This window comes from Dendrobates tinctorius, unplaced genomic scaffold (assembly GCF_039654945.1).
Source record: "Dendrobates tinctorius isolate UK_male_01 unplaced genomic scaffold, ASM3965494v1 ptg000475l, whole genome shotgun sequence".
In the NCBI taxonomy this organism is placed as follows: domain Eukaryota; kingdom Metazoa; phylum Chordata; class Amphibia; order Anura; family Dendrobatidae; genus Dendrobates; species Dendrobates tinctorius.
This window is the reverse complement of record NW_027362137.1, coordinates 1,203,545-1,216,267: the sequence shown is the minus strand read 5'-3', so window position 1 is coordinate 1,216,267 and position 12,723 is coordinate 1,203,545. Positions and strand designations below refer to the sequence as shown.

Genomic DNA, 12,723 nt, shown 5'->3' with positions numbered 1-12,723 from the left:
CCCCTCCTGTACTGGTCACACAGTGTGGGGGGTGTAGTATACTGTAACCACCTCCTGTACTGGTCACAGTGTGGGGGTGTTGTATACTGTAACCCCCTCCTGTACTGGTCACACAGTGTGGGGGTGTAGTATACTGTAACCCCCTCCTGTACTGGTCACACAGTGTGGGGTGTAGTATACTGTAACCACCTCCTGTACTGGTCACAGTGTGGGGGTGTAGTATACTGTAACCCCCTCCTGTACTGGTCACACAGTGTGGGGTGTAGTATACTGTAACCACCTCCTGTACTGGTCACAGTGTGGGGGTGTAGTATACTGTAACCCCCTCCTGTACTGGTCACACAGTGTGGGGTGTAGTATACTGTAACCACCTCCTGTACTGGTCACACAGTGTGGGGGGGTGTAGTATACTGTAACCACCTCCTGTACTAGTCACACAATGTGGGGGGGTGTAGTATACTGTAACCACCTCCTGTACTGGTCACACAGTGTGGGGGGGGTGTAGTATACTGTAACCACCTCCTGTACTGGTCACACAATGTGGGGGTGTAGTATACTGTTACCACCTCCTGTATTGGTCACACAGTGTGGGGGGGTGTAGTATACTGTAACCACCTCCTGTGTTGGTCACACAGTGTGGGGGTGTAGTATACTGTAACCCCCTCCTGTACTGGTCACACAATGTGGGGGGGGGGGTGTAGTATACTGTAACCACCTCCTGTATTGGTCACACAGTGTGGGTGGTGTAGTATACTGTAACCACCTCCAGTACTGGTCACACAATGTGGGGGGGTGTAGTATACTGTAACCACCTCCTGTACTGGTCACACAGTGTGGCCACGCACCCTTTTACACAGACGGCACAGAAGACAGCAGTGGGTGTAAGGAGCTCACCAGTGTTTCCAGAGGTTGGCTCTATGATAGTGTCCCCTGGTTTAAGAACGCCTTCTCTCTCCGCATCCTCCACCATCCGCAGACTGATCCGATCCTTCACACTCCCTCCGGCATTGAAGAACTCACACTTGGCCACTGCAGGACACAGACAGAAGAGGAGAGTTCAAGGCATGTACAGAGGCAGGTGAAGCACAGGGCCATCCAGCAAGGCGCATGAACCAGGCACGGACACCCACCACCTGGTGACTACTCACACAGCTCACACTTGAGACCATGCCTCTTTCCGAGCTTGTTGATCCTGACGAGTGGAGTGTGCCCGATCTTCTGCAGGACACTCGGAAGGATGGATGGACTGGGGTTACTGGAACAGAGAGGATCACTTAGTCCTCACTTAGAGATGTGTCCCGGGGGCTCCTGCCCGTGTTATACTTACAGGGGTACATGGTGATGCGGCGACTCGGCCGGTGGCATGCCCAGCTGCCACGTGCACTTGCTGGGGAGGTCTGGGCGGATCCACTTCCTCTCCGCGCCAAGTTCCGCATTCACATCTCCATTGGTTACGCGATTCTCAGCGAGGTGAGGACAAGAGACAGATTCCAATTCAGGAGGGACAGACGGCATGATGACCTGATGGAAGGAGATGAGGGGGTTACCACCTGGTAGACAGGCACAGCTCCACAACCCCTTATATGCTGCTGCATGAAATCCACAATACGGACTGGGCCTTCATGGGGGACAGGAACAGAGACAAGAAGCTGCTCTATGACATCTACAGGACACATCCCTCCCACCCTCGAAATCCAAGGGCTCTCGATCAGTGTGAACTGGAGGCCCTCGGGAAGGTGGACATCTCCCATCCATCAGGTTACTCCATTAACAGATAGCCAAACATCAGGGGCCCGGGGGCCAATCACCTCCACATGACATGGTCTTCTACGGAGTCAGACCAACGTGAGGAAATCTGGGACAGAGGGTGGCCCTTTAATCATCAGCAGTGTAGCAGTCATCTCCAGACTCCTAGTCCTGGGGAGCGGAGACCCCGCTCTAGTTGGTGGGCCGATCACATGAAAGTGATGTCAGATCCTCTCTATAGCGAGCTGGAATCTGTCAGTGGCGTCTCCTCACATCACCACCCATCCCCATTGTTATAATAATTGTAATAAAGTCCTTTCTTTTATGTGCGTGTATATATATATATACACACAGTCATATGTTAAAGTTTGGGCACCCCTATTAATGTTAACCTTTTTTCTTTATAACAATTTTGGTTTTTGCAACAGCTATTTCAGTTTCATATATCTAATAACTGATGGACTCAGTTATATTTCTGGATTCAAATGAGGTTTATTGCACTAACAGAAAATGTGCAATCTGCATTTAAACAAAATTTGACCGGTGCAAAAGTATGGGCACCCTTATCATTTTTTTTATATGAACAATCCTAACTACTTTTTACTGACTTCCTGAAGCACTAAATTGGTTTTGTAACCTCATTGAGCTTTGAACTTCATAGCCAGGTGTATCAAATCATGAGAAAAGGTATTTAAAGTGGACACTTGCAAGTAGTTCTCCTATTAGATTCTCCTATGAAGAGTGGCATCATGGGCTCCTCAAAACAACTCTCAAATGATCTGAAAACAAAGATTATTCAACATAGCTTTTCAGGGGAAGGATACAAAAAGTTGTCTCAGAGATTTAACCTGTCAGTTTCCACTGTGAGGAGCATAGTAAGGAAATGGAAGAACACAGGTACAGTTCTTGTTAAGCCCAGAAGTGGCAGGCCAAGAAAAATGTCAGAAAGGCAGAGAAGAAGAATGGTGAGAACTAGAGTTGAGCGACTTTTGTTTTTTTAGGGTCGCGTTTCGTTTCGTGAAACCCGACTTTTCCAAAAGTCGGGTCGAGCAAGATCGTCCGATTATAGGGAAAAGTCGGGGTCGTCCCGAAACACGAAACCCAATGTAAGTCAATGGGGAATAAAAGTCGGCAGTGAGAGGAGGACAGGAAACACACCAACAGTGCCCATTTGAATGCCAAAAGCATCAATTCTTCTTACTTAAGCTTGTCAACCGTAATTAACTTCATAATACAAGTTACGCACTGAAAAATGGGGGTTATTTGGCTACAGACTGTGGGGGGGAGGGCTGGCTCCAGGTTTTCATGTGCCCTGGGCGAAAGAGCGCCCCTTTAACACATACCACAACTCATCATGCTCCGATACGGCAGAGAAATAGCGGTATAGTACAATGAAAAATACCTCACTTTTTACATCTCATGACGAGGCCCATCTATTTCTCCATACAGAATCATTGGTCCCATATAATGTTTGAAACAGTATATGATGAGCTCCACATAATGCTACAGTATATGTTGGTCCCCATGGATGAAGCTCCACTGTCTTATGGGCCCAAAAATTGCTCCAAACATAATGGGCCCCATTTCTAATGCTCTAGTGTATAATGGGCCCTGTAAATGCTGCTCCAGTGTCTGATGTCCACCTTTGGAATGTTCCAGTGTATGGTGGGCCCCATCTATCATTCTCCAGAGTATAGTGCTCCCCAAAAATTGCTGTCCCAACATTGAAAACAATCAAATAAGTCTCCTCGCTAGGGAATCCCTGTACTAGTCTGGACTCCTCGTCGTCCCCATCTTCCATCTCACTGCACAGTATTTCAACTTTGCAAGTGCTGTGATCCTGAGCAAGCAGGGGGGGGCCCACTCGTTGGCGACGGCACTGGCACAGGGCCCCTGATAGTACGGTGGTGTGTCTGATGGCGGGTGGGCCGAACCTGCACTTTCATCTGCAGCTTCCTCTTTGTCACCGTGTAAGATGGAACTGTATATGGGAAGGGTAACCTGAGTTTCATCAGGGTCAGATTCTGGCTGTGTAGAGTGCGAGGGGAATGTAGTGGTCTGGGTCAATGTACCAGCAGATTCATCGAGCAGTGGCTGGGCATCAGTGCACTTGTGTCGCCCCCAGTAGTACGGTCGCCACAGTGGCATTACCTTCTTCCTAGGGAGTGTGATGTCATGCTTGGGAGCAACGAACGATCTCTCTAGCAGGTTAACTGATTGGGCGGCGTTATTCCCACGAGTCATAACCCTCCAAACAGCGTTCATGAAGGCAAAGTGTTTGTTTTACGTGGGCAGTATGGTTGCAAAGCTGAACCTTAAAGGAATGTCCAGAAGGGCACCACCAGGAGTGGAGCCTACGGTTAAATTCGACTCCACCTGGGAAACCTCAACCATGCCAGCTACAGAACAGATGCACACATTGCAAGCTTAATTCCGTTAACGAACGAGACTCCGTCATGCCCCGCGGTCCGAGTCCGGCTTACTAGAGGGACACGTGAGGCTCTGGCACATGAGATTGGCCAATAACTGGTGTGTCATGCCCTTACATGTCCGTGGCTGCATGTGCGCTACACTGAAAAGGCCAGCGTTTGTCGCTTACAGGTGCAGATAACCCGCTGAACGTTAGTGATGGGGATCACTGATTACAATTATTACCCGCGAACAATGATTTCCCAGTAAGTGCAGGTCAACCGCAGTTCCGGAATTAGGCCTAACCGTCATTCCTGAAAAAATGAAAAACTTACGTGTGCAAACCACAGGTGCTGTAGCTTGCTTATCAGCTCGCCAGCCGTTCTCACGCCCAGTATGGATTACACGTGATTGCACAAAGGTGAGAAAGGGTACCGTATCCCCGGATAACATGTATGGATAGCGTACACATTCAAAAGATATGTCTATACATCAGGAGGCAGGCTCAGACGGTGTTAGGCCCAGTATGGATTGCACGTGATTGCACAAAGGTTAGAAAGGGTACCGTATCCCCAGATAACATGTATGGATAGCGTACACATTCAAAATATATGTCAATACATCAGGAGGCAGGTTCAGACGGTGTTAGGCCCAGTATGGCTTGCACGTGATTGCACAAAGGTTAGAAAGGGTACCGTATCCCCGGAAAACATGTATGGATAGCGTACACATTCAAAATATATGTCTATACATCAGGAGGCAGGCTCAGACGGTGTTAGGCCCAGTATGGATTGCACGTGATTGCACAAAGGTGAGAAAGGGTACCGTATCCCCGGATAACATGTATGGATAGCGTACACATTCAAAATATATGTCTATACATCAGGAGGCAGGCTCAGACGGTGTCAGGCACAGTATGGATTTGACGGCCCGGACTACACAGCGGAGGAGCAGGGAGAGGTAAAGATTGCAAATGCTGGGGCCCTGCCCAAGCAAGGGGGGCCCACTCGTGGGCGTCGTTACTGGCACTGGGCCCCTCATAGTACGGCGGTGTGCCTGACGGCGGGTGTGCACCACCACCGTCAGAGACACTTGATTGCACTATGAAGGACCCTGTGCCAGTGCCCGCGCCCAAGAGTCGGCCTACCCACCTGTCCAGGGCAACGGCACTCGCACGGTGTCGTGCGCTAGGTGGTGACCCCGGCCATGGGGGGGGAGGCAGCACAGTTAGGGAGTTTTAGAAAGTGGCATATGTTGATGTTGGACATTCAGCTGATGCAAAAGGTGAAATAGGTCAAGTCCCAGGAAGAGGTGGACCAAAGCAAGCCATTTTTCTGTCACCCTATGTGTCATCAGGGGAAGGTGGGACAAAATCCTTAGAAACCCATGCATGGTTCATTTTAATGAAGGTTAGATCATCCACATTTTGGGTTGACAGACGGGTCCTTTTTTCTGTCAGGATTGATTCAGCTGCACTGAAGACTCTTTCCGATAGCACACTTGCAGCTGGGCAAGCGAGCTCCTGTAAGGCATATTGTGCCAATTCAGGCCAGGTGTCCAGTTTAGCGGCCCAATAGTCAAAGGGGAATGACCTGTGTGGGAGAACATCGATATGGGAGGAAAAGTAGTTTGTAACCATAGTTGACAACTGCTGTCTCCTGTCACTTTCCATCGATGCAGTATTACCAGTTGTGTGAGCGGTACTTGAAAAATCAGTCCACAACATTGTCATGAAACCCCTGTCTCCAACGCCACTTCTGCTGTGTGCACCACGAACACCTCTGCCAAGCTGCCCCCGGCCCGTACGGCTCGTGTGAGAACCATCACCGCTGCTGTGTGCTGGGAATGCCTCAAGCAACCGATTTACCAGAGTTGCTTGTTTATTAGCCAATATTAGGTCAAGGTTCTCCTGTGGCATGATGTTTTGTAATTTGCCTTTATAGCGTGGATCCAGGATGCTGGCCAACCAGTAGTCGTCATCGTTCATCATTTTGGCAATGCGGGGGTCCCTTTTTAGGATCTGCAAGGCATAATCTGACATGTGGGCCAATGTTCCCGGTGTCAATGATGCACTGCGAGTGCTGGTTGGAGGAGCACTTTCTGGCAAATCCACATCCCTCCAGTCACGCACAAACCCTGTACCAGACCTTGCCACGCCAACATTTTCACTTGCCCCACGAGATGCATCCTCCTCCCCTAAGTAATCATCCCCATCATCATCCTCCTCCTCCTCTTCTTCCTCCACCTCGTCCAGGAGAGGTCCCTGAGCAGACAATGGCTGAATGTCATCAAGGATTCCCTCCTCCTCTTCCTCCTCATCAACATTGGCTGCAGAAGCCTGCTCCTTAAGGTGCGTCAAAGTTTGCATGAGCAGACGCATAAGTGGGATGCTCATGCTTAGGATGGCGTCGTCTGCACTTACCAGCCGTGTGCATTCCTCAAAACACTGAAGGACTTTACAGAGGTCTTTCAGCTTCGACCACTGCACACCTGTCAACTCCATGTCTGCTCTCAAAGTGCCTGGCCGTGTATCCTCCCACAAATGCATTATGGCCTGCCTCTGCTCGCACAGCCGCTCCATGTGCAGGGTGGAGTTCCACTTTGTTGCAATGTCGATAATGAGGCGGTGGTTGGGAAGGTGGAGCAATCGCTGCAGCTTCTGCATACGAACGGAGTGTACAGGCGACCGGCGGATGTGCGCGCACAGTCTTCGCACCTTCTGGAGCAGGGCTGTTAACTCCGGATAATTTCTGAGGAAGCACTGCACCACCAGGTTCAAGGTGTGAGCCAAGCAAGGTATGTGGCTGAGTTTTGAAAGGGCTATGGCTGCCACAAAATTACGCCCGTTATCACTAACTACCTTGCCTGCCTCAAGATGTACACTGCCCAGCCATGACTCAGTTTGTCGCTGAAAGTACTCGGCCAGCACCTCGGCGGTGTGTCTGTCGCCCAAACACATCATCTGCAACACTGCCTGCTGACGCTTTCCACTAGCTGCTCGATAGGGGGACACCTCGTGTGCAACAGTGGCAGCTGCAGATGGAGTGCTCGTACGACTGCGCTCTGTGGACGAGCTTTCGCTTCTGGAGGAGGAGGAGGAGTGTCGAACGCCTACAGCCAACTGTTTCCTATACCGTGGGCTAGGCAGCACTGTCCCACCACCGCTGTCCCCTGTGGACCCTGCATCCACCACATTAACCCAGTGCGCAGTGATGGACACGTAACGGCCCTGGCCATGCATCAGTTGTGAGGTGCACCTTTCCGCTCACTGACTGCTTGAGTGCATGGACAATGCGATCTTTCACAGGATGGTGGAGGGCTGGGATGGCTTTGCGAGAGAAGAAGTGGCGACTGGGTAGGTCATAGCGTGGTACTGCATAGGCCATGAGTTCGCGGAAAGCTGCGCTTTCCACCAACCGAAAGGGCATCATCTCAAACGAGATTAGTTTGGCAATGTGGGCGTTCAAACCCAGTGTACGCGGATGAGAGACTGAGTACTTTCTTGACCTACTCATAGCGTCTGGGAGGGTGAGCTGGACTTGAGAGCTGCATATGGTGGAAGTAGCGGTGGACAGGGCGGACAGAGAGGGTTGATGATGGTGATGGAGTTGGTGTTCTTTCTGATGGCCTAGATTCAGTATTTCGTTGATATAACAGTGGGATTCCCTGAGTGCTGTGGCCTTGCAACGACACCTCAAAATTTGCTGCTGTGCTAACCGGTGGGCTTACAGTGGGGGAAACAATGTAGCGTTGCTGACTACCTTCGTTGTGATCAGTTGCACATGTGGCACTTGAGGTTTGGTGTTGTGTCGACGCTTGCAAGTGCATGCTGGTTAAATGTCTAAGCATGCAACTGGTATTCAAATTTTTCAGATTTTTCCCTCGGCTAAAGGTCTTTGCGCACTTCTTACAGATAACCTTGGCCTGATCATGAGGATTTTGTTCAAAAAAGTGCCACACTGCACTCTTCCTACTTTGGCAGACATTTTGCGGCCTAGCACGCTGTGATCTTTTGACCCTCTGGACAAGCTGTCCAGCAACTCTTTTGATGTTTGGAACCTGTCTTTGGAGTGCTCCGGGCCTGCCAGATAACAGCTGTTGCGATGTCGATGTCTGCTGTGGATGCTCCTCATCTGAGCTATTAAAGAATGGAATCTCCAGCGCTGGACTTCAGTTAAAAATACATCATTTATTGTAAATTCTTAAAATAGAACAGAAAAAAGTATGGATAAGGACATACAGGCAGATGGGGTCTCTGGTGGTCTCCAACCAACGCGTTTCGACCTAGAGGGTCTTACTCATGGTTCACACTAGACCAATACTGACGACTACAAATAGTACAAAAACTAGTAAATCACAGGTGTTGGACAAAAGAATTAATGAAAATAGGGAGTATCCCTACCAATTAACTCTGGCAAACACTCAGCCTAATGTGGAGCTGAAACAAAAACTTGTCGGAAAAACAAAAAAACAAAAAAACAAAAAAAAAAAATAAAAATTTTCCAAATGTGGACATCATCCCTGTAAAGTCTGCAACTATGTGGTTAAAACCAGCAGATTCACTTCTGGTGTTACTGGCATATCATACCCTATTCAGTCTCACATAAATTGTAATTCAGAAGGAGTCATATATGTTATTGAATGCGTTTTTTGTAACCTACAATATGTAGGCTGTACAATAGGACCTCTTAAAAAGAGAATTAGGAAACACTTGTCAGAAGCTACTAGTAGTAATTATAATATTTCAGCAGTTTCTTATCATTGTAAAACTGTTCATGGAGGTAAAACTGATAGTCTCAAAATTATAGCAACAGAGAAAGTCTATAGATCTACTAGGGGAGGTGATTTCAGGAGAAAATTATTAAATCGTGAATCCTTTTGGATTTTTAAATTAAATACAAGAGTACCATTAGGTCTGAACAAACGACTTGATTTAATATTGCAATTAGATTGATATTTTCTTCTGTATATTTACATTCTACTTAGTCCTATTCTATTCTGGTTATTCTGATAATTTTTGTGATTGTTATTATATTCTTATGATATCTTTTTATTAGATTTTTTTTTTTTTCCTGTTTTTCCGACTAGTTTTTGTTTCAGCTCCACATTAGGCTGAGTGTTTGCAAGAGTTAACTGGTAGGGATACTCCCTATTTTCATTAATTCTTTTGTCCAACACCTGTGATTTACTAGTTTTTGTACTATTTGTAGTCGTCAGTATTGGTCTAGTGTGAACCATGAGTAAGACCCTCTAGGTCGAAACGCGTTGGTTGGAGACCACCAGAGACCCCATCTGCCTGTATGTCCTTATCCATACTTTTTTCTGTTCTATTTTAAGAATTTACAATAAATGATGTATTTTTAACTGAAGTCCAGCGCTGGAGATTCCATCCTTTATTTTGCTTCAGTCAACACCCCTGATCAAGGTGACTCCGTGCGCAGGAGGATTATGGATCGCAACCGAGACTGGTGAGCTGACCTCCCTTCATTTTCCCTATCCTTCTATAATTATATTTATGATCTAGTCCTGCTCCCTTACTCTATAATTGTTGTGGACGCTTGTAAACACTAATTCTATGGACATGGATTTGGACAGAAATAGGCAGCATATCTTTGCAGCCATTTTTGACTCTACAGATGATGTTACTAATGTGAGCAGTGGGGTCTCTCAGGTAGAGTCTTTAGAAAACCTTTTTAATAAACTGGAAAATCGGAAAAATAAGGAAACCAGATTATGGTGGGACATGACCTCTCTAAAATCTTATCTGATGAAAAAACTTATCCCTAGGGGATTGAGACTGAATAAAAGACCTACCTTCATCTACTCAGACACTTTCAGATTAGAGTGGGAGCAGACTCTTACACAAAGTTCTTTCAAATTAATGGAGTTGATTATTAAATATGAGGAACTGGAGATGACTTGTGTTAAAGAAGAGATCACTAAGATGCAGACTTCTCTGAACAAACACAATAATGTGAAAGACTTTGACAAATTTAATTCAAGAATGGAAAAAAATCTTTCCAAACTGGAAGAATATATTGCAGATATAAAACGCAGTAAATTCACAAGAGACAAACGCGACTTTGAATTGAACCAGGTCTATTCCTGGAAGAAAAGCCGTCCTTTTCAAGAAGGTAAAAAACGATATCAGCGTGGTTTTTCAGGCTTTCACCATAGAGATCGCAGGGTCAGCTTCACCAGGTCTCATGATTCAACAGTGTCTTCCAGTTCTAATCTGAATACGTCAGAAGAGTTCTTAGATGCTTCCTTCAACACTAATCATTCTGAGGATATCCGTAGTGATGGAATTATCGTAAGGAGATCAAAAAACGACGGAGAAGAGCGGGGAGGAAACATAAAAAGAAACTACCACTTCAGAAACAGGAGGAGATATCAACATGCCCTGTAATAAATCTTTCAAGCTATATCCTATCAGAAGCTCATATGACTCTCTTGAGCAAAGGCTTGGGATTTAGTCCAGTCAACAAATTTGATATTTATCAGACTCTTCTAGATGTGAATAAGTTTGCCAGAAATTTAACTTTGAAATGTCATTTTGACTACCAGTCCACCCTCTTCAGAGACCTTGTCACTGTCTGGATCTACAAATATTCCTGAGTTAATTTTTCCCTATGGAAATTTTTCTTTTAAAGATCTTATAGGCTATTCCACTCTTAGAGACTTACAATCACATTCCTTACCAAAAAATAGGACTTTAAATGATCTCTTTAAAATGCCCAATCCAGGGTTTTATCCAGTTCAGTCCAGACCTGCTATTCTAGATATATTCCAAGAACTAATAGAGAAAGATTTAGTGGAGCTTGATAAAATAACAGAAATGACATATGACAATTTAACAGCACAAGAGAGAGCAGCTATGAAAGAGTTAAAAGATAATGCTGACATTCTGGTGAGACAGGCAGATAAAGGGGGTGGAGTAGTCGTGCTTAATGCTGGCCTGTATTATTCAGAAAATCTGCGCATTTTGAATGATTCTGCTACCTATTCCAAGATTTCTAGTGATCCCACGTCTAAATTTCAGTGTGATTTGTCAAAATTATTAAACGATGGTTTAGTCACAGGGGCCATAACACAGAAAATTTATGATTATGTTAATATCAAGAACCCTGTGATTCCCATTTATCATGCGTTTCCTAAAATCCACAAGGATTTGTTCCCCCCCCCCTTTAGAACTATAATTTCGGGGATAGGGTCTTTTTCAGAGAAATTGGCAGAGTGGGTTGATCATTACCTACAACCTTTGGTCATTGATCTTCCAGGATATATCAGAGACACCAAAATGTTAATCTCTGTCTTGGATGATTATCATTGGTCACCAGAATATTCATGGATTACCTGTGATGTGGTGGGCTTATACCCGTCCATACCACACAATGTGATTATCTCTAGTCTCACATTCTTTTTGGACAAATACAGCACATATGTGATAGAAATTCAATCCTTCATTGTGGATGCAGTTTCCTTTCTTCTCTCACATAATTATTTTTCATTTGATGGAATTTTTTTCTTACAAAAACAAGGAGTAAGTATGGGGGGTAAATGTTCCCCAGCTTTAGCTAATATTACAGTAGCTGTTTGGGAAGAGAAATATATCTTATGTAACAATAATCCCTTTTCACAAAATATACAACTATATGGCCGCTTTATAGATGACCTGATTTTGATTTGGAAGGGAGACATCTCAGGGATTAGTGATTTCATTAGCTATATTAATATGAATGATTTCAATCTTTCATTTACATTTACGGTGTCAGATTTTTCTATTAATTATCTGGATGTGACTTTGTCTGTGAATCCTGACAGCCAAAAGGTCTGCGTTTTTCCTTTCAGAAAACCCACAGATACAAATTCAATTTTACAAGCTTATTCTTGTCACCCCAAGCACGTGGTTAAAAACATTCCAGTGGGAGAATTAATTAGGTTAAAAAGAAATTGCAGTTCACCTATAACATTTGCTAAAGAATCAAACAAAACCCTCTCTAGACTTAAGGACAGAGGATATGCTAATTGGATGCTAAGGAAAGCTGATAATATTGTCAGCAGGATCGATAGACACACCCTGCTGACTGAATCTCCTTTGAGCCTTGTACACACTGGAGTTACTGCTAACAAGAAAAAGAATCGCACACGGGCCCCCTGTAATAATTATGACCGTCCTATAGTTAGTTTTTCTACCATGTACAGTCCACAATTCAATAAGATAAAGGACATTGTCAAAAAATATTTACCTATTTTACACAATGATAATAAACTTGGTCAAATTCTGGACAATACCCAGATACGATACATAGCCAGGAAAGCTCCTGCTTTGAGCGATATCTTATCCCCCAGTCTTTTTATCAGCAATAGGAGAACTAAAAATAATACTTGGTTGTCATATAAAGGCTTTTCCAAATGTGGACATCATCCCTGTAAAGTCTGCAACTATGTGGTTAAAACCAGCAGATTCACTTCTAGTGTTACTGGCATATCATACCCTATTCAGTCTCACATAAATTGTAATTCAGAAGGAGTAATATATGTTATTGAATGCGTTTTTTGTAACCT

At 45.3% G+C, this 12,723-nt stretch overlaps 1 protein-coding gene across 2 annotated transcripts in view; it reads right to left on the bottom strand.

Annotated features, from left to right (window-relative positions):
- The window catches only part of CBS (cystathionine beta-synthase), a 98,333-nt gene that overhangs the window by 46,585 nt on the left and 39,025 nt on the right, over positions 1-12,723 (bottom strand). For both annotated transcript variants that reach the window (XM_073564708.1, XM_073564707.1), the window contains exons 2-4: positions 1,328-1,521; positions 1,149-1,255; positions 895-1,029 (exon numbers count right to left, since the gene is read on the bottom strand). In XM_073564708.1, coding sequence (XP_073420809.1) covers positions 895-1,029; positions 1,149-1,255; positions 1,328-1,515 — 430 coding nt within the window. In that variant the 5' untranslated portion in view covers positions 1,516-1,521. The remainder of the gene's footprint in view (positions 1-894; positions 1,030-1,148; positions 1,256-1,327; positions 1,522-12,723) is intronic.